The following is a 21,932-nucleotide window of genomic DNA, read 5'->3' as shown; positions in this document are numbered from 1 at the left end:
AACGTACCACAAGGTGGGTGCATAGCTGGCTGGAAAACCATACTTAGTAGTTATCAATGGTTCACAGTCAAGCTGGAAGAGCCTATGGAATGGGGTCCTGCAGGGGTCTGTCCTAGGACCAGTTCTATTCTGTATCTTCATAAATGATTTGGATAATAGCATACAGCATACACTTACAAAGTCTATGGAGGATGCCAAGCCAGGGGGAGTTGCAAGTGCTTTGGAGGACAAGGATTAGAATTTAAAATGATGTTGACAAACTGGAGAAATAGCCTGAAATAAATAAGATGAAATTCAATAAGGACAAATACAAAGTACTCCACTTAGGAAGGAATAATTAATTGCACAAATGCAAAATGGCAGATAACTGGCTAGGCAGCAATACTACAGAAAAAGATCTGGGGGTTATAGTGGATCGCCAACTAAATGAGTCATCAATGTAATGTTGCAAAAAAGGTGAATATTATTCTGGGATGTATTAGCAGGAGTGTTGTAAGCAAGATATGAGGAGTAATTCTTCCATGCTACTCAGCACTAATAAGGCCTCAAGTAGGAGTAAAGTGTGTCCAGTCCTGGCCACCGCACTTTAGGAAAGAGGTGAACAAATTGGAGGAAGTCCAAAGGAGAGTAACAAAAATTATTAAAGGTCTAGAAAACATGCCCTATGAGGAAAGATTGTGAAAAAAAATTGGGGTTTAGTCTGGAAAAGAGAAGACTGAGGAGGGATATAACAGTCTTTAAATACATAAAAGGTGGTTTTAAAGAGGAGGGTGATAAATTGTTCTCCTCATCCACTGAGGACAGGAGAAGAAGTAATGGGCTTAAATTTTCACAAGGGAGATTTAGGTTAGACGTTTGGAAGTTTTTCCTAACTGTAGGGGTTGTTGAGTATTGAAACAAATCACCTACGGATGTTTTAGAATCTCCATCGCTAAAGGTTTTTAAGAACCGGTTAGACAAACACCTGTCAGAGATGGTCTAGATAATAGTTAGCCCTGACCCAGTGCAGGGGACTGGACTAGGTGACTTATTGAGGTCCCTTCCAGTCCTGCATTTTGTTGAATCTAATCCCTTGTGCAAGGGTCTGAAAATGTAAATGACCAAGAAAAATTAGCACCCGGATTCCACAGCCGCAGGTGCACTGTAGCAATATATGGATAGGTACAATGAGCTGGTAAGCATTGGTCAATGCTTTCTCAGAATCCTCAACTTCAGAGATTCCCAAACTGTAAGCATGGCACTGATTGGAGAGACTCATTGTGTCGATGGCTATAACAGGATGCCGAGGAAACCTCCTTTCTGACTGGACAGGAAGATGGTCAGATAATCCTCCTCTATGGTATGCCCACTCTCCACACACACCTTGTTGTGGAACAAGCTTGCATTTTTACAGAGAGCTCCAGCTGAGGAGTCATACCTGCCTGTGAGATGTTTGTGACTTGCTTAAATGAGGAAGGAGGAGGGTGGCTCTGAAAGTCCTGTAGGGAAAAGCCCTGGAAGCATCCAATCTAGTCCATGCTGAACTCTTTGTAAGTACAGGCTTACCTCCGAGACTTCAAGTTCTGAGGCAGCAGAATCACTCCAGTTACAAGGTAAGGGCATGATTCATCCAAAGTCTACTGAAGTCCATGGTAACTTTTCCACTGACTTCAGTGGGAACAGGTATTGGACAAGGACCTATTGTTCTTGCTAGGAATGTGGGAAGGGACATTGCCCACTTAGTTGCATATAGAGGAACAAAGTCTGCTAGACTACTAGCAGTGTGAATTTGGTCCACTAACCGCTGGGGCAGTGTGTGATCTCTTGGGGTTTCCTGGGTTACCTGGACTCACAGCCCGATTTGGAATTAAAAGGAATTTTTAAATTAACCTTTGGAATTGGCAGGAAACTGAAAGCTGCACTGAACCAGCTGTTACCTGAATGTTCTTGGGCAGCGGTCTCCAACCTTTTTATGCCCAAGATCGCTTTTTGAATTTAAGGGCAACCCAGGATCTGCCCTGCTCCTTCCCCAAAGCCCTGCCCCACACACTCCATCTCTTTCTCCCTCCGCATCACTCGTTCTCCCCCACCCTTGCTCACTTTCACTGGGGTAGGGGTTGGGGAGGGGTTGCAGGGTCTGGACTGGAGCTGAGGGGTTTGCAGTGTGGGAGGGGGCTCTGGGCTAAGCTTGGAGCAGAGGGTTGGGGTGCAGGAGGGGGTTCAGGGTGGGGCTCTGGGAGGGGACTCTAGGCTGGGGAAGGGGGTTGGGGTGCAGGAGGGGGTACAGGGTGCTGGCTTAGTGAGGGGGCTCAGTTCTGGGGCTTGGGGTGCGGCCTTCTGCTGGGTAGCACTTATTGCTAAGGCAGGCTCCCTGCCTACCGTGGCCCCATGCCACTAGTGGAAGGGGCCAACATGCCTCTGCAGCCCCTGGAGGGGGCACGGCGCATGGCTCCACACGCTGTCCCTCTCTGCTAGCACCGCCCCTGCAGCTCCCATTGGCCACAGCTCCCCGTTCCTGGCCAATGGGAGCCGCGGGTCCGGTGCTTGCAGGCAGGAGCAGCATGTGGAGGGAGACCCCAGCTGCGCTGGCCACGTCCAAGAGCTGCATGGGGTCAGAGCAGGCAGGGAGCCCATCTTAGCAGGAGCCCCGCTGTGCTGCCAGAGATCGCGATTGATGGGGAGATCCTCTAGGGTCTATCGCGATCGACCGGTTGGTGACCACTGTTCTTGGGCATTTCCTGACATAAAAGCAGGGCCAGTTTTAGGCATGTGTCAAGTGTACAGATCCCTGTACTCTTCTCCTGTCCTACCAAGTTGACAGAACTTTAGCAGGACTAGGTACCCCTATATCCAACCACAGTGGCCATGTCCACTCTCCCATGTTTCCTGTGGGGCTCGTACGTCAGCGTGAGACACCCACACGTCTTGCTTGACGTGGGCCTGTAATGTGTAAATGTCGTCCTCCCATCACAAAGGCTGCAAACTGATAGAAACTTGAGGCTATGTGCAGTCATCCTCCCACATAAGCTGTGCTGTGTCTGTAAGGAGTGATGAAAACCATGGGTTTAAACTTTGGGTGGGTTCTGACACCTGACCTGAACTGTGGTGCTCAGCTTAGTCTCTTTGCTATGCGTGTGACATGGTTTTTCTTTTAATTTCACTGTTTTGAACACTGCCTGCCAGCCTGTCTGACTCTAAAGCCCCAATTTAGCAATGTGCAGCTTTGTACCTGGATTAGCCTACTTCCATAGGTTTGATGTTGGTTTGGGGTATCAGTTAACATCTTGATACATCTGCTGGAATTCGTTCACACGTTTTCATCTCATCACCTTTTTCATATGGTTTGTGGTTGACTCCCGCTGTGCTATTCCAGCCTCTGCATGATCTGCTTCAACAGTGGTTGGACAAGCTCCCCCAGACACGATCAGAATGACATAGGGAGGAATTTGTTACATTTTCAATAGCTCTTTCATGTCTGTGTGGAGTATATGTTGTGCATGTGTGAGCCTTAAAACGTCTTGACTTGGGACCTTTGGAAACTTAGTTCCTAAACTATGAGCTAGGAGCTGCAGCTTCTGTCTCACGTGGTTTTCAGCATGATCCAGTGTGTAAAGTGCTCGACTAAGGAGATCAGAATTGTAGTCCTTGCTCTGCCACTGACTGACCTGTGTGACCTTGGGCAAGTCACTTCTTACACCCTCTGTCTACCTGTTTTTTTATCCGTGTAATGGAGATAATGATGGTTACCCTCCTTTATAAAGTGCTGTGAGATCTATAGATGAAAAGGAGTTAAGAACTATTTAAATCTTTTAATGCATCCTCTTGATCTATCCTATCTATTTTTTTCTTTTTTTTAATATTTCCGTTTGACAGATATGTCGCTTAGGACCCGAAGGTAATTGGCAAATGCTTCTCCTGCACAACCGGCTCTAGGGGAGAATAGTGTGATTCCAAGGCCAGCCTTCAAGATGTGGACTGCTGTTGTTTTTTTCCTGTTGATTTCCCTGGGCATATCTGAAAACAGAATTTCCACCTTAAAGGAGAGAGGCACTCGGGTGATACGAATAAACCGGCTGAGCAGTGAAAAGCATTGCAGACGCGCTTGTAGAGGCCTATCGCTTTCAGGTGAGCTCGTCTTCCTTTAGCATAAAATCTGTCTGGGTTTCCATGTTCTTAAAGGGCTCTTCCCCACCCCCCACATTTCTCCTTTTTACTCCATTTGTTTACAAGCATTTATAGCTATGGCTTCTGTGTGCAGTTCTGTGGTGGCTCAATAATTTCTGACAGCTTTGGTTTAAATTGAAAACAGAGCAGCCATTTCCCAGGGCCTTTCTAGCTTCCATAAGAAGCAGCGTGCGTGAGTGCTGATAGTGTGCGTGTGAATGGTGTGAGGTCACTTTACTCTATCAACGTACCATGCAGCCAGATGTTTGTAAGCGAACGTTGCTACAGCAGACAGCTGTGCTGGTTGAGCAATCTTAGTTCACTGATCTTCACACTTCCATGTTTTCTGTCTTGAAAGAAGCTAGTTGCTTAACCCTTCACTAGCTTGGCTGAGACTTGATAATTTAAAGTGACTGACTAGTGATATTTTGGGTGCATAACTTGAGATGCCGTAGGTTTTCAGAGGGTGGGTGCTCAGCATTTTCTGATCGGTGCCTTTGGAGGTGTCTCCATTTGGGCCCAAAAAATCACTTTTTTGAAAATTTTGATCTCTGTAAAGTCAGAGCAGTGCTGCAGAGTGTGAGATACTCACATGTTCCTGAGAGGGTTTAGTTCAGCTTCCATAACACATGGATTCCCTGGCATGTCAGGCCCTTGGGGAACATGAAAATGCATTTTATGCTCAGAATTTTACGAATGTGTGGCTTGATGTGGTGTTTGTTGTTTTTTGGGGTTTTTCCCCCTTCCTCTCCCTCAAAGGTGTCAGGAAAATCAGGCCATTTATTTAGGCGTGTCACAGGCTGGCTGGCCCTTCCTAATAAGCTGGGCTCAGCCTTGTCTGTGATAGCCAGCATATCCCCCAGAATGATGGAGACCTGATGAGTGACCCCAATGGTAGGATATTGGGGAGAGGCCGACCACTGTGAACTCAGTCTAGAGGGGAGCCAATAGATTTCCCTCTCTGGGAAGGGTTTGGGCAAGTCAAGCTGGAGGAGACCCACAGGGAGCAGGTCAGGCTAATGTTTTGGGGGCGGTGAGGAGAAAAGAACTGAGAAAGGGCCTGCAAGGAAATCCCTGATGGAAGCTGTTGGAGTTCCTAGGGAGTGTGGGGAAACCTGCTGGGAAGAAGCCACATAGGAGAAGCTCTGCAGGGCTCAGGAGTAGAGAACTTCAGTGTAGCCAAAGAGGGGCAGAGGAACTGTTAGTTTGGATATTAATTTGAACTTTCAGGGTAACCAAATGTCCAGCTGCAGGAAGATTGAACTTCTAATTGACTTGACTAGAGGCCAGGCCAGGCCATGGAAGATTTGAACAGAGACAGATCATCACAGGGTCCAGGAAGTGGCCACTGGCTGGGCTGGGTGGGAGGTTCTAAAGGCGAAGTCCCTGCAACACCCTAACACCAGGAGGCGCTGTGGCACAAAGAGCAACCACTTACAAGGTTCTGATCTTAAGCCCTAAAGTTGGAAAAATTTGGCCTCTGCCCTTCCAGCTGTCAGCCTGGGGGGACACTGCACCTATATGCTGATTTTATTGATTTACGGAGCGCCTGTTGCTCCTGGAGTCATGTGATTATATGAGAATCCCAGTTTCATTGAAAAAAAAAATTCTCCCTCATGGCTGCAGAGAAAAGCTGGCAAATGTGAATCATAAGGAAAATACTAAATTCTGAATCTCTTTATTTTTTAAAACTTTTTTTTTGTTTGTTTGTTTTTAAGCCGGTCTCCTGATTTTTGAATGCTTGGAGTTTGCAGTACTTTCATGTGCTTAAGTGCTTTTCTGAATCAGAGCTTTGGGGAAGGGTTAATCCATCCAATTTTGTAAAAACCATTGGTGCCATCAGAGATGTGCTGATTTGGTATCTCACAGAGACTGGCACAGTTTGACCCTGGTCATGGTAGATGCAGGATGGATGGTTTATGTCTCCAAATTTCTCAGTCGCCTTTGCTCCTGCAAGAATGTACTATGTGTTGAAAGATTATCGGGAAAGAAAGGAATGAATCCACCTTCCTTTTCATTGGTTATTTTTAAGGATATTACTAGAGCTACATATCCAAAATACATCTCTTGTTCTATGCTTCTACCCTCCCCAATTAAATTTTATTTTTATTTTTTTACTCTCTCCCCGCCCCCAAAAAAAACCCCTTTGTTACAAATGGATGAGGGGAGCACAAGGTCATAGAGTTTAAGACCAGAAGGGACTACCCGATCATCTAGTCTGATCTCCTGTATATCACAGGCCACCAACCTCACCCAGCAGCCCTCCTCCCCACCAACCCCAACAACTAAAATTAGGCCAAAGTGTTACAGCTCTCCAAAGACTAAACTATTGGGTGCCACAGGCAGAGACTAGGAGGGGTCAAGGTGCACCGCTGCCTGAAGCCCTTGTAATGGCAGAGAATTGAGTTAGTGAGAGAGACCTAGATAATTCTGGTAAGTCACCCTCACTCACATGCTGCAGAGGAAGGCGGGGGAAGAAACTGTGATCACCACTAATCTGATGGGGGAAATTCCTTTCTGACTCCAAAAATAGCGATCAGTTAGATCCTCAGTACCATCTTAAAGCACTGTCCCACTCCGCCTAGTCTCTCTCCTCTCCAGCTGTGGCCATCTCTGATGCTTCAGAGGAAGACCAAAAAACCCAAATCCAAAATACATTGGAGAAAGGTGTGGATTCCTTTCCTGACCCCTACTTAAGCCCCGAAATATGAGATTTGACAACATGAAGGTATCAGTCTGTATTGTTAGGCCTGGTCTAAACTAGAAAAGTTATACTGCTATAACTATGCTAGTTCAGGGGTGATTTTCTTTTACCTATATAGTTCTATTGTTATAAGCTCTAATGTGGAAGCAGTTAGACTGGTATGAAGGTGATTTACACTAGTATAGCTTATTCCCCTTCTCATATGGGAATAAACTATACTGATCAAGCACTTTAAACCAATACAGCTGCATCTTCACTGGGGAAGAGTTGCTACTGGACTGTAAACTCTTTGGGGCAGGGACTGTCTCTTTGTTATATGCTTGTACAACAGCTTTGTTATATCACAAGGGGTTTAGGCTAGTGCCTCCTGATGCTACCATGATGGAAATAATGATGGAGAAATCTCTCATCTTTTGGCAAGGATACTGAGGCCTGGAATTCCCAGGTACTGGACGAGCAAAACCAATGACTCTAGTGGGAGGGATTGGTATTGGGAGGGGATTGGCTTGTGTATGTTGCACAGTTCTGGAAGTTTTCTTTATCTAGCTAGAAACAGGGAATACTTATGTGTTTTGGAGCATAAGATTTCAGGGAATTTCAATCCCCAGCTCGCTGAGAAGAGCAGAGCTAAAGTGTCATAATTATTGGACATACTACCCAGTACAGGAGAATGGAGGGACAGTATTAGCATGTCCACGCAAGCCAGCATCCTTGCTCTCCGCACACCTGCAGGCTTTGTTCCTGCTTGTCTGCAGAGATCTTCACAGTTCTGTTCCTTGTCTCAGAGGCTGAGATTTTTTTTAATATATATATTGTGTTTAAAAAGTCCATCCTGTGGAGGGCCAGATCTTGGGTCCTGCCCCCTGCACGATTCCCTTTAAAGTATCTTTGAGTGGTTTTTCTTTGTCCCATTTTTTTTTTTTTTTTTTTAACCTCCAGTAACTTACTAATTGAGTATACAGACATGGTAGAAAATATGTTGTTGGGTATTAGGGGCTTTTTCCTCCTCCAAACACAGGTGTTACAGGATTTGTGATACCAGTTCAATACAGTTAGCCTGGTATTCTGCGGTGCTTCAAAGGCAGGTGATAGGGTAGGACTGGGAAACTTACACACCTGACCAATTGTGCACGTAATGTATGGGGTGAAAAATTCCTTCCTAACCCCTGCCACGATCAGCTTCTGCCCTGATGCATGCGATTTGATTATAATTTGCCATGCACTGCGGGTGTGTTCTGTCCTATACAGCTGAACTGAAGATGTCATTTCTGGCCCAAGTGGCTTAGAATCTTAAGGGCCTGACCCTGAGAAGTGCTGAATGCCCCAATCACCAGGCAACTCGGGGAAATTCCACTAGGCTGTTTTCTGAGCTGCCGAAGAATGTAAAGGCTTTTTTCCCCCCTCCCCACAAGTTAAGAAATTTTCTAGATGCTTTTTTTATTCTCAGGTAATGTAAATGGCTTATTTTTATAATTTCAGGATTGCCATAGTCTTAATCCTTGGTGAGGACCAGTGGCTTTGGGGATAACTTTAAGCAAAAAACACACTACATGCAGCATATGATTGCTCTTCCCCCTGTTCACACTTAATGTTTTTAAGAGTGTATGAAGGTGAATCACTCCGTATACCACTATGTATGAGTTACTCCTGGCTGGATTCTATGCCAAAATATTCAAAAATCTGCTTATTCTATTTGTCAAAATAATGCAATATAATCACACCAGTTTCAATTGTTTTGGTAATTTATTTAAGCTACAATACAGAAAAAATCACAAATATTCAGCATTTCCTAAACACATGAAAGTTAAGTTACAAACACTTGGTAACTAATACCCTGCATTCCAGTTGTAATTCTGGATTTTCATTTAAATTACATTACAGAACACCAAACCGCAAATAAAAAAAGACAAAAATGTCATTTTAAATTGCTCAGACTTTCACACATGAAAGTCATACAGTTTTGCTCATCGTTGTCCTGGACCTGGCTGGGCACTTTGGGAAGTGCTTGGTTCTGATTGTCCTGACACTTTATTGCCTGCTTGGTAAATGTTCTATTTGCCCTCAAAGTCTTTTTTCTTTTCTTTTTTTTAATGGATAAGTAAAATAAATCCTGCTCTGTAATCTAACCCCATTGTGCTACTTTGGCACAGGAAAAAAGTGAGAGAGCACATAGACCTTCCTAGCTGAGGATTCCCTCACTATCATTTATAATAAGGCTCCTTTACATCACTCTGGCAATGTAAGGGCCTTAAACCTTTAACAGGTTTTATGCTCCTGGGGCAATTGACTGAGAATGGAAACCATTAACAATAGGAATGTTAACAGTGTTACTACGTAGGCAGGCTGCTACATGTCTGCCTCAGAGAATGAGGTCAGTTAACTCAGGCAGACTGCTACATTTCTGACTCTTGCTTGCCTCGTGCATAATGAAAAGCTCTACCCTTCCACACCAGCTAGCTGTAGTAGCACGCAAGAGGGACAGAGGCGCTCGCGCTCTCTCTCGCTTGTTGGCATGTAGGCCCAGCCCACCCCCAGGGGTGCAGAATTCTGTCAGGAGTAATGAGTATAGTGTAATTGGCTTCTGACTGACCAATTGGACACTGCCTGACTAGTCCCTTGTGACTCTGTTCCAAGCACTCCCCATTTTCTGGCTAGCCATCCTGTACAGTCTCCTCCAACGTTCACTTGACTATATTTTCATTAGATCACTGACACACTCTCTTGGGCGTCCAAAACTGTAAATCACTCTTACCCTTCTGCTTTAGCACCAACCAATTCTTCTTTTGCTATACTGTGTTACAGCTCCCTGCGACCTTGGGCTGTTAGCCAGCCAAACAAACTCCTTAGGACCCTGCCAGTCCTCACTTTGCCTTACAGGTTAACGCTTGGTGTATTTCAGTTCCTGGACCCTTCAGAAGCATCTCTGTGCAGCATCCAGCCCCTGTCACTGGATGCCAACAGAAATACCAAGCCCGCTGCCTCAGAAAAGACAGAATACACACTTGGCTCAGCTGAGGGTGCACACCTCCATCTAACATGAGTTTAACATGAGATAAAATAAGAATGTTTATTAATAAAGAACAGAGATTTAAGTGATACTAAGCAGAGATAATAGAAACAGGAAAATGGTTACAAATAAAAGTATAATCACACTTTCTGGAGACTAAAAACTTAACAGAAAGAAAAGGAGTACTTGTGGCACCTTAGAGACTAACCAATTTATTTGAGCATAAGCTTTCGTGAGCTACAGCTCACTTCATCGGATGCATACTGTGGAAAGTGTAGAAGATATTTTTATATACACACAAAGCATGAAAAAATACCTCCTCCCACCCCACTCTCCTGCTGGTAATAGCTTATCTAAAGTGATCACTCTCCTTACAATGTGTATGATAATCAAGTTGGGCCATTTCCAGCACAAATCCAGGTTTACTCACACACACACAAACCCACTCTCCTGCTGGTAGTAGCTTATCTAAAGTGACATTGTAAGGAGAGTGGTCACTTTAGATAAGCTATTACCAGCAGGAGAGTGGGTTTGTGTGTGTGTGGGGGGGGGTGAGAAAATCAAGTTGGGTCATTTCCAGCACAAATCCAGGTTTTCTCCCCCCCCCCCCCCCAGGAGAGTGGGTTTGTGAGTCTCTAAGGTGCCACAAGTCCTCCTTTTCTTTTTGCGAATACAGACTAACACGGCTGTTACTCTGAAACCTAAAACTTAACAGGTTACAGTCCTTGTCTAAGAGAAGCTTTTTACCAAATGCAACCTTTCAGCATCACCCACCCCATTCATGGAATGCTAATAGTGCTGAACTCTTTTTCCTCATTAGAATAACAACATGTTTTCTTGCTTCTCCCTATTTTCTCCGAAGTTTGTCTTTGTCACTAGAGTCAGGATGAACCTGTGTCTTCCTATGCTGAATCCATATCTTCATATTAATTTGTTCTCCTGTTTCTCTCCAATGCCTCTGGCATCACCACACTCAATTTGCATTAGAGACGGAAGATAACTATTCCTCTCTCTTTCTGAAAGGAAATCCGTTTCTCTCTTTGTTTGGTTACAGATTTTAAAGTATAGTATCAGTAAGTATCCATAATTCTTTCTTGATACATACATTTCACAGTGATATTAATGACCAGTATGTCACCAGCTTTCCTTTGATATCTTACACATTTTTTATAGGTAAATATGATGGCCATGTGTTAGGTTTAGAGAGTTTCAGGCCTGATAGGCATTCCTCTTACATGGCAGTGAACCCTTTGCCAGTGGGCATTGGACAGATCTTAGGGTACATTCTACACTTCAATTAAAAAACCCATGGCACCGAGTCTCAGAGCCTGGGTCAGTTGATCTGGGGTTGGGCTGTGGGGCTAAAAAATGCAATGTAGATATTTGGGCACAGGCTGGAGCCTGTGCTTTGAGGTCCTCTCCCCTCAGGGAGTCTCGGAGTCTGGTCTCCAGCCCAGGCCCGGCCAGCCACAACTATGCTGTGGGTCTTTTCCTGCAGCGTAGATATACTCTTAAGGCAGGGGTGGGTAAACTTTTTGGCCCAAGGGCCACAGCTGCGTGGGGAAATTGCATGCAGGGCCATGAATGTAGGGCTGGGGCAGGGGGTTGGGATGAGGGAGGGGGTGTGGGAGGAGGTGCAGTGTGCAGGAAGGGGCTCAGGGCAAGGGGTGCGGGTTACGGGACAGGGCTCAGGGCAGGCGGTTGGGCTGCAGGAGGGGGCTCAGTGCAGGGAGCTCAAGGCAGGGGGTTAGGGGGCTCATGGCAGGGGACTGGGGTGGAGGGGAGGGCTCAGGTCAGGGGGTTGGGGTGCTGAGTGCAGCAGGGGGCTCAGGGCAGGGGGCCAGCATGTCCGGCAGTGGCTCCTAAGGGTGGAGTGGGGCAGGCAGCTCTACTGCGCTGCCCTCGCCTGCAGCAGGTTCCACCCCCCAAGGCTCCCATTGGCTGTAGTTCCCCGTTCCCGGCCAATGGGAGCTGTGGGGGGGGGGCGGTGCCTACAAGTGAGGGCAGCGCATGGAGCCCTCTCCGCCCCCAGGGCCGCAGGAAGGTGGTGCCAGCTGCTTCCGAGAGCAGTGAGGGGCCAGGGCAGGCAAGGAGCCTGCCTTAGCCCCGCTGTGCCATGGAGCTGGCAATCCCGCAGGCCGGATTGAAAGCCCTGACAGGCTGGATCTGGCTCGTGGGCCATAATTTGCCCTCCCCTGTCCTAGGGTCACAGTCACGATCATTTCACATACTTTGGGACTTCACACCCCGGAGTGCATTAGTTTGTGGAGTGGGGGAAGACACCAGTAAAGAGAGGTCTCTCTCAGCACTGTCTTAAAAGGAGTACAAATTTTAGTCATGATGTGACCTTTCCAGCAGATGAGGTCAGGTAGGACTCCTCTAATGTTTTTTTTTTAATTGGCCAGTAGCAGGGCTGTTGGGCTACTCAAGGTGATATATTTGGTTCCAGTGGACTCAAGTGGGGAGCTCTGTGAACTGACCTACCTGGACCAAATTCAAACCTGGTGCAGCTCCATTGGTTTCACTGGAATTCCAGCCACTTCGGCCAAGTCTGAATGTGATCCTGCTGGAACGCTGATTGTTATGGGTTTCATAACAGAGGTTCCTGTTATGAAGTTTGAAGGACATTCAAGTTAACTTGGAATTGAAACTACAAAGTAGAGAGCTTTGTATATAGCACATTTTGGTCCATTTTTCTGTTGTGTGTAAAGGAAAACACATGGCACAGAGAGATTTTATTTCTTTAAATCGCTTTGCTAAGGGTAAAATCCCAGGACCACACTGGGTCTGATGTGTTTTTTAAAATCAGGACTTCCTTCCATTTATGTGGCCTCTTGTCTTGTGTTTTAGGTAATCGTTACTGCAACTGGTCAGTGTTCTATCAGAATCGCTGTGTCCTTTTACACTGTTGCCATCTATATGTGTGTCAGAATGCCAGCACTCAGGACATTACAGATCTACTTGGAGGTAATTTTACACTGTCGGGCTCCTTGTAAAACGAGATGGCGCAGTCACCTTTAAGATAATAAGATTGCATCATACTAAGTACTATACACTCAGCGCTTTGCTGCACCTCTGGCTGAGAAGGGGGAGCACAAGATATGTTTATACTTTAGAATCTGTCCATTGGAAGATTTTGTCCCATTGTCTCTTCTGGTAGTTGTAATATTGAAAGAACATGGTGTGTTTTTTAAAGAAACATGATTTTTAGCCTGTCCCTGTGAAAGGGCTCACCTATTGCACCCTATACTCTGTCCTTTTGGAAGACACAACCAGAAGGGCTTTAAAAAAACAAACAAAAAACGGGGTGGAGGAACCCTGAAAGGAGGACACCTTGGGATTGGATTTCCTTTGACTGCCAGGATGTCATGCCAGAAGTGGCACGCTGCATGGGTAATCAGAAAGGCATTAGCAGCAATTGCTAGCCATGGTTTTACAACAGCAGGGGCTTAAATTTTAATTAAAAGTGACACCACAATGAAATGGAGCTTGTTGGCAATTGGGGAACCAATCTTGAAATGTGTTTAAAAATTCCTCTGTACACAAATTTAAAAAAAAAAAAAAAAATAAACCTCCCTCGAGCTCGTCCGTGGTTCATTTTGCATTGTCAAAGGTTGCTTGAGGATTTAACGGCTTACCTCTTTTAATGCTTATAGGATTCATGCTGCTAAAAGCCTGATCATCAGCTGAGGCGCCTTACGTATTTAAGGGAAATCTGTCAAAAAGTTTTAAGAGGGGTAAAATTATGGACCTAAATAAAGGCCTTGAATGGTGCCTTTTAACATATAAGAGCACAGCCCTTTGGCTTCTGACCCTCACTGGTCAGGTCAGAGTGAGGGGTACTGCTGCTCTGCTTTTGAGAACCAGTTTGAAAGTTGAAGCGTTACTCTTCCTTTGAGCAAGTCAGAGGGTTCCAGGCCTGGAGAGACAAATGACGGAGGTGCCTGGCAGAGAGGGTAATCCAGAAAAGGGTTCAGCTTATTAGAGGGCTTTACGCAAATAATAGAGGATATGCTAGGTTTGATTGTGATCTTATTTACATTGGAGTAAATAGGGCATAACTCCATTTGAAGTAAGCTGCATGCCATCTGCTTCAGGAAGTACTCCTGACTTACCTCTGTGTGAATGAGATCAGAATTAGGCCCACTGGTTTTTGAACTTATGGACTTCCTTGTGTTTTGTTTTCAAAGAACTTGTCCTTAAGAAAAGAGAAGCACAGCCACCTGGCCGAACCGGCAGGCAAGCGGACTCTGGCACAAGCCGAGAAAACCAGACCGAGAGTCGAGCGACGGCGCCACCTTCACCATCAGGTCAAGTAAGGACCGTAATGACAGGTCCCAGAACGACCCCACCAGCAGTAATTACACCTGCTGCCGCCACCACCACATCTAAAGCCACAACCACCCAGTCCACCAAGGGAACCCCAGGTGAGATAAGTACAACTACTCCATCAGCCACAGGTAATGAAACTGCAGAGATCCTTGGGGTTCTGACAGGTAATTCTGCTATCCTTACCAGCACCATGTCTCCAGCTGCCTCTTCTCTCGTTTCAAATAATGATACTTCTAGCTCCACGCCCACAGCCACCTTTGGAAAGACAAGTAATAAGGTGTTCACTTCAGGAGCTACAAAGGCACCAGCGCCCTTGTCTCAAACTACTATTGCGACTTCTGAATCGAAAGTGAGGACTGCAGTGTCCCAGACAGAGCATTCCAGTGAAACCGTTGCCTCCCGGTTGCCTTGGGATGCCACACGCAGCACTCCCACGCCTAGCATAGTTAATAGTGTGGGGGTTGGCCCACTGACAACAAGCTTATCTATAGCGACAACCACCGACAGCCTACCGGACTTGAAAACCCATTCACCAGATTCTGCAGTCACCAATCCATCTTCAGAGAGTGCCAGTCCCATAATGCCAACAATCAAAGCTACTTCATCAGCTCTTGAGCCCCTGACAACTACAGTGGACAGGCCCCAGAATATCACGGGTAAGCCATCTCCTACTATCCCAGTCCGAACAAAGACTTCAGCAACTAACCAGCCAATGACAAAGGCCAACAGTGGGCCTGGGGTGATAACAACATCTAGTACTTCCTTGACTAAGCTTACCACCATGGGTCCAACAAATGCACCCAAAACAACAGCCTTGGGCAGTGGCAGAGGTCAGCAAAACACAGACTATGACAATCTGCTGATTGCCACTGGGCCTCTGACTCAGTACTTGGTGGACACCAGTTCACTCCTGGCAGTACTTCTATTTGGTATCATTTTTTTCATAACCGTCTTAGTTCTATTTGCCATGCAGGCCTATGAAAGCTATAAGAAAAAGGACTATACGCAAGTGGACTACTTAATCAATGGAATGTATGCAGATTCAGAAATGTGAGAGGCAGGGGTGCTGAGAGAGGCTTAAATACTTATCAAGGAGATGGAAAGCCTGTGACTTGTTCTTTCCCCTGTTTGCTTATAAGACAAACTGAAAGTGCTTCCAAATTACTTCTGGTGCAATTTAGGAGAAATGCCATGTATTCTATAAATTTTTTTTATCAACTGTAACAGGTTGCCATAAGAGCGGTAGTGATTTCTAGAACTCTTCCAACTGTGCTTCTGCCAATGATTTTTGCATTGTAAAATGAAGCTACTGGGGTGAGCCATCACCCTCTGAGAATGGTATGTGCTTCCTAAGCTCTGTGTTTACATTTGATTTCAGTTTCTTGGGTTTTGTTAATTTCACGCATATTCCCATTTGTAAAACGGGGATGATGATGCTCACTCACCTTCAATGAAGCACTTTGGGCTCACAGGATGAGAAGTGCTAAGTATTACTCTGACTGTGTTGGGGAGTTTTTAATTGTGAGCATCGTGTTTCAAGAAGCTTTCTGCTTGTGAAGAGAACTGTTTACAAGATGCTATTAACACACTGCTTACCGCTGATTTAAGATGGTTCTTCCCAAGGTGCAGATCATTGCATTTGCACCTATATGATCTTATTTTTGTATTCAGTCACTCAATAAAAGGGGACCTGGAGGGCATGCAATGTTGTATTTGTCTATATTCCCCCTCCCCATCCCGCCCCCAAAACACATCTTGCAAGTGAGCTGGTATTTCTTCGCAGCTTATAGAACTAGCTCAGCAGGACAATTCCAAGCTTAGGGCCCAATCCCCTGCATAGGGTTGAATGCCCTCAAGCCCACTGGTGGCACAGAGCAGCTCACCAGAAATGCTAATCTTTCAGGATAAAGCCTTCGTTCTCCGAGGCCCTGATCCTGCAAATGAGCTGTAGGTGCACAGAGCACGTTGACTTCAATGCAGGATCGGAGTCTACATTTGCATTCAGTTCATATTTGGAGGGAAAGCTTGCATGGATCTGATCCTTGCTGTCTTTTCCAACTGAGTACCTCATCCTGCAACCAGCCCATGGGAATTTGGCCTCCTGTCCACTAGCCAAGGAAAACATGCGCTCACCGCATTGTCCTAGCCACAAAACCAGTGCAAGATTGGGATGTTGGCAAGCACGAAGGCTTGCTTTTCACTGCTATTTCAAAAGCAATTGGCCTCTTCCTGAGGTGCCCTACATCAGGACCATAGTCAAGGGGGTGCCGTAAATACATTTAATGATCCTCCACGAATGTTCTGGGCTGACTAAAATATCTCCTTTGGCTGAAATGTTAACATTAATAGAAAACTGCACCAAAATATGCTTGCCATATTTACTAGCTTTGGCAGCCCACCTTTGACTAGAATCAGTTTCTTTCCCACGTGCTCTAGGGTCTAGTGACGGGCGAACCTCAGAAGTCCTGGGCTTGGTGTAGTTGTTCATCCAAACTTCTTGACTCCGCAAAATTTGGATGCAACTTTCCCACAAGAGCACGCTTTTTCTTGCAAGATTTCCAGTATTTCCTGCTTCCTGTCAGGCTGGAAATGCCACAAGAAAACCTTTCTTATGCTGTTTTGCTGCTTTGTGGCCAGAATCAAAGTGCAGAGGTGTGCTATTAATGAGAGCAAATTGGGTGGGTGGTGAAGTTAACTAAACTTTTTCAAACTGAACTGGTTTGCCTGTCTCCTGATAAGTTTGAAATTAAAACACACATGCATTGGATGTGCTGCATGCCAAGTGAATAGAGCACATTTCAGGTTATTTAGGTTTTTTTTTCCTGCAGCTCACTTAAGGTCAATGTAGGGCACAAAACTCAACATGATCTCCACTTGCATGAGTGCAATCCCTATGCAGATCAGGATTTCCTTGTAGATGCATACACGTCATTTCCTCAAACACCTGTAATTCTTCAGTGTGGGATTTTGAGATTGTTTAACTTTGGATGGCCGTTCCTCATGGTGGGCGGGAACTGTAACCCACCCTCCCCTTTCCTCTCATCTCCAGGCACTGACCCAGAACTTTTCTCCTCCCACCACATACAGTCTGTTGCTGGAATGGTATTGGCAAGGTGTCTCTCTCTTCCCTCCTCCCCACGGAGCTGTTCTGCTGTTAACATCCCACTGAAATGTATTGGGCAATTCATCCCTCTAAGCTATTGTTTCAAGCTGCCTGCACATATCACAGCATTGGTTACGCTTGTCACATTTCAATCTTCAACCATGAGGTCTAGAAATTTATTTTGAAAATGAAACCAGAGATTCTGATGTAATCATGTGACTGGAGTTGGGGCCCTCTGTATAGGCCTATAGTGCATCTGCCTCAGTCCAGCCCTGCCTGTGGCAGCAAAGTCTTTGCTGCAGGATGTACATCTACTTGTTTCTTTGAAATAACATCAGTGCTGCCCTTTAGTGCCCTCAAATGACACTTGTTTCTGGTATTGGGCAACAATTTTAAAAGTAAGAGCTGATCCATTTTCACTGTGTTCTCCATACATTCAAATATGACTGTCCAATCTCCTCTAATTCTGTTTATTGTGAAAATGTTTGCAAAACTTTTATTTCTGCAACTAATGCTACCTTGCATCTCACTGTATCTCTTGGTCTTCTGTGGGCGATTTTGACAGTAGAAGACTAACACTAGACACACAACCCTGTCTGGGGCACTACACCACTTTATGATGTGAGGTTGCATTGATTTAGTGCCCCTTTGTGTGAACACACACCAGTGCTGTACTGATTTTTTGGATGGAATGAACCATAAGAAACCTTTTTAAATTGTGTATTTTAGGGAGGAAGGGCAGGACCCTTTTGTTTCAACAGTCTGATGGGATTTCGAATGGATGCAGTCCAGAACGCTGCTTTTGCGTCACAGCTGAAAGAAACCACCACCATAAGACTTGGTACTGACTCAGAGTGAAGTGTGTGTTAATCACGGGCACTCCACAGTTTCGGCAGCCCTGTGTTTTCCACATAGGTCTCCCATCCACCCAACTATTGCCTTGGCCTGACCTTATTTAGAGTTGAGGAAACCAGAGTTGGAACTGGCATTACTGTCCTGAATTTTTTTCACTATATTGCAATGCACCCCCAGCATGTCTTGCTTTTATGTGTGTTGCTGCACACAAGCCAGAGATCTTTGTGAATCATTATTATGGATAATTTAACAAAGAGTGGTTCTACTTAGCCAAGTGGCAGTGGGCAGTTCTATGTTGATTGTGTGGTTCCATATCAGGTTAGCTCAGTTTACAAATAACAAGATACAAAAATCTCAGCCTGGCCCTCTGAAAGTCAAGCTGTGTTCTTTCTGAATCATCTGTTATCACCAATAATAAAGGTTCTGTGTCATGTCAATCCAGAGAACTGTCCAGGGTACAGCTTTGTCTTTTTTTTAATATTAATATATAAAATCTGTAAAGCACCTAGCTTACTTTTGGGAACTGTAGAAGTAATTTGAACATACACAAATTAGCCAGACAGGATAACTTGCCTCCTAGGGCACCAGCTAATTTTTTTTACCAAACTTACTGAATCTCTGATAACTACAGTTTTATCTCTGTTACACTCCTGCATCTCTCTTGCCTTCATGGGGGTTGTACAGGAGGACCCCAGGGAGTAATTTGACGACCGACCAAAGGTTGACCCTGTGACTGGTTGGGTCACAGAAACCCCCTTGGGACTGCCACCTGATGGGCTGAGACTATCTTTGAGCCTGTTTTCCCTGGCAGCTTGGGCCTTCAGAACCTTGTCTTGTTGAGCCAGACACACCAGTCTGCTCCAACACAGACCTAGGGTCTGAACCACGTCCCCCAAAAGCTGCAGACTTAACTGAAAACAGCCTAAGAAGTGCTCCTGTCTCTAGCACTCAGATACCCAATTCCCAATGGGATCCAAACTCCAAATAAATCCGCTTTACTCTGTATATAGCTTTTTACAGGGTAAACTCATAAATTGTTCGTTCTCTATAACACTGATAGGGAGATATGCACAGCTGTTTGCTCTCCCAGGAATTAATTACTTTGGGTTAATTTATAAGCAAAAAGTGATTTTTATTAAATACAAAAAGTAGGATTTAAGTGATTCCAAGTAATAACAGACAGAACAAAGTAAGTTACCAAGCAAAATAAAATAAAACACGCAAGTCTAAGCCTAATACAGTAGGAAACTGAATACAGATAAAATCTCACCCTTGGAGATGTTCCAATAAGCTTCTTTCACAGACTGGACTCCTTCCTAGTCTGGGCCCAATCCTTTCCCCTGGTATAGTCCTTGTTCCAGCTCGGGTGGTAACTAAGGGATTCTCATGACTGCTGCCTATTTAGTTCTGTTCCACCCCCTTTTATAGCTTTGGCACAAGGCAGGAATCTTTTGTCTCTCTGGGTCCCCACCACTCCATCTAAATGGAAAAGCACCAGGTTTAAGATGGATTCCAGTACCAGGTGATGTGGTCACATGTCCTGTGAGACCCCAAGCCTTAATTCTTCCCAGCCTGACTCACAGGAAGGCTTGCAAGTAAATAGTCATCTACAGTCACTTGCCCTGCTTAATGGAAGCCATCAAGATTCCAAACCACCATTAATGGCCCACAATTTGCATAATTACAATAGGACCTCAGAATTATATTTCATATTTCTAGTTTCAGATACAAGAATGATACATTCATACAAATAGGATGACCACACTCAGTAGATTATAAGCTTTGTAATGATACCTTACAAGACAGCTTCTGCATGAAGCATATTCCAGTTACATTATATTCACGCTCATCAGCATATTTTCATAAAACCATATGGAGGGCAACCTCACAGACTCATGATCCTGCAAAGGGACCTACATGAACAATTGAGGTGTTGATGCATCAGCCAGAAAAGAATCCGTCTCACTCTCCTACAGCCATCTTGGTGCTATAGAGCCGCTAGTAGCGTCCCCTCGCTTCTGTCATCTACAGCAATGCTTCTCAAGCTATCTGATATGGGGAACCGGCCATTTTTTTTTCCCAATGTGCGCGCAGACCGGCAGCCGATGGCTCGCAGACCGGCACCGGTCCGCTGACCACCACTTTGAGTAGCACTGATCTAAAGTATTCGGTTCTGACCATATGCCTGCGAAGGAGCTCTACTGCATGAGTGTCTGCTCTTCTGAGTTCTCTGTCAGAGGAAACCTCCACAAACCTCTGAGGCCACAGTAGCACTCAGCACACCTTGGGGGCACAGGGAGAGAAACTGACTTTTTGCAAGGCCTGCGGGCTGATTCTGCGGGTAACTGGGCCATGTTGGCCCTGGCACAACTTAAAAGTACCCTGGGCTGCTCGGACGCACTGGGTGTCATGGAGCCAGCATAGAAAATGGATTCTCCATGCTGGGTGAGTCCTTGGCTGTCTGCTGAAGGCAAGTCCAAGTCCCTTTGTGGCAGCATAAAGGGGATATCGCAGGACCAGGGATGTGAGCCTCTTGTCTTTTTTCCTCAGCAGATCCTCCGGGGTTAAAACACATCAGCACATACAATCAGGTGAGCTATTTTTTGCCAAGATGGTAATGTTTTATATTGTGATCCAAAGTGAACTTCACCTACCCGTGTGCTTAAATCTGCCTGGATTGTCCTACCATCTTCATAACTTGCTCTTTTTAACAAGCCTTAATATCTGTCATCACTGAACTTCTACAACTCACTGCCCACTTCTCCCTTTGAATCATGACTCTCCATACACTTAACACAAACGCCTTCCCCACCCCAGGGGGTACACCCCAGTATTAACTGCCATCCACCCTGCAGAGCTGCCTTTCACTAGGGCTCTTTATGAGCCCTCTTGTTCAGCTAGTTTTTTCACCTATAGGAAGGATCGTTTTTCTTAAGGTCCTTCCTGAACTACAACTGTCAAAAGCCCAAATAAATCAGGCCTCCCATGCTCCTGGACTTGTCTGTTTCTAATTGGGTCAGAATCTCTGAAGAGGGTGTGTGCTTGCTATTTGGCTTCTAGAAGGCTGAATTTGGTATCTCATCTATTTGTGGCTTGAGGAGGAAGGGTGGCTGCCTTGTTGTAAAGGCACTGGACTGTTGCATGGGCCGGGTGACCCTGGACAAGTTACTTAATCTCTGTGTCTCCGTTCCCCATCTGAAATCTGGAGAGGGTAGTCCTTCCTTGTCTGTTTAGACTGTAAGCTCTCAGGACAGGGACTCTTACTGTGTGTATGCGCAGCACCTAACACAATGGGGCCCTGATCTTGATTTGTGCTTCTGAAATACAAATTCCTAATACCACTTGGTACTACAATAGTACTTACAATGCTCCATTTCTCAATCTCAATATGGAAAATCCTAATATGTAAGTCATTGCTAAACTTTCCTCTTGCTCACCTCTGACTATACCATATGTTTGCCATTAGCCATGATGCTGGGTTCACTGGAATTTTTCCTCCAGGAAGCAGAGACTAGTCACTTTCCAAGTGACTCCTATGCTGCTGCTTTCTATTCTTGTCTCCATCAAAAAGTTTTAATATTTTTTTGTTTGTTTGTTTAAGGCTAGAAGGGATCATCATGATGATCTAGTCTGATCTACTGTGTAACACAAGCGCGCACACAAAGCCCAAAACATTCGGTAATTTCTGCATGGAGCCCATAACTTCTGTTTCAACTATAGAATATCTTTTGGACATCCCGTCTTGATTTAAAGCAATGGCAAATTGACTACACCTCTTAGGTAAGTTG

General features: G+C 45.2%; 1 protein-coding gene across 5 annotated transcripts in view; it reads left to right on the top strand.

Annotated features, from left to right (window-relative positions):
- Positions 1–15,886, top strand: part of C6H11orf24 (chromosome 6 C11orf24 homolog) — a 65,595-nt gene extending 49,709 nt beyond the window's left edge. For 4 of the 5 annotated variants that reach the window (XM_073347080.2, XM_073347079.1, XM_073347081.1 and 1 more), the window contains 3 exons: positions 3,853–4,104; positions 12,705–12,821; positions 14,045–15,886. In XM_073347080.2, the coding sequence (XP_073203181.1) occupies positions 3,948–4,104; positions 12,705–12,821; positions 14,045–15,240 (1,470 nt within the window). In that variant the 5' untranslated portion in view covers positions 3,853–3,947 and the 3' untranslated portion in view covers positions 15,241–15,886. Of the gene's footprint in view, positions 1–1,432; positions 1,593–3,852; positions 4,105–12,704; positions 12,822–14,044 lie in introns of those variants that run through there. The other variant, XM_073347084.1, reaches the window with a different exon arrangement.
- The last annotated feature ends 6,046 nt before the right edge of the window (positions 15,887–21,932 follow it).

The sequence above is a fragment of the Lepidochelys kempii genome, chromosome 6, assembly GCF_965140285.1.
Source record: "Lepidochelys kempii isolate rLepKem1 chromosome 6, rLepKem1.hap1, whole genome shotgun sequence".
Lineage (NCBI taxonomy): Eukaryota > Metazoa > Chordata > Testudines > Cheloniidae > Lepidochelys > Lepidochelys kempii.
Note: the sequence above shows the minus strand (reverse complement) of the source record. Positions and strands in the feature narration are given on the sequence as shown.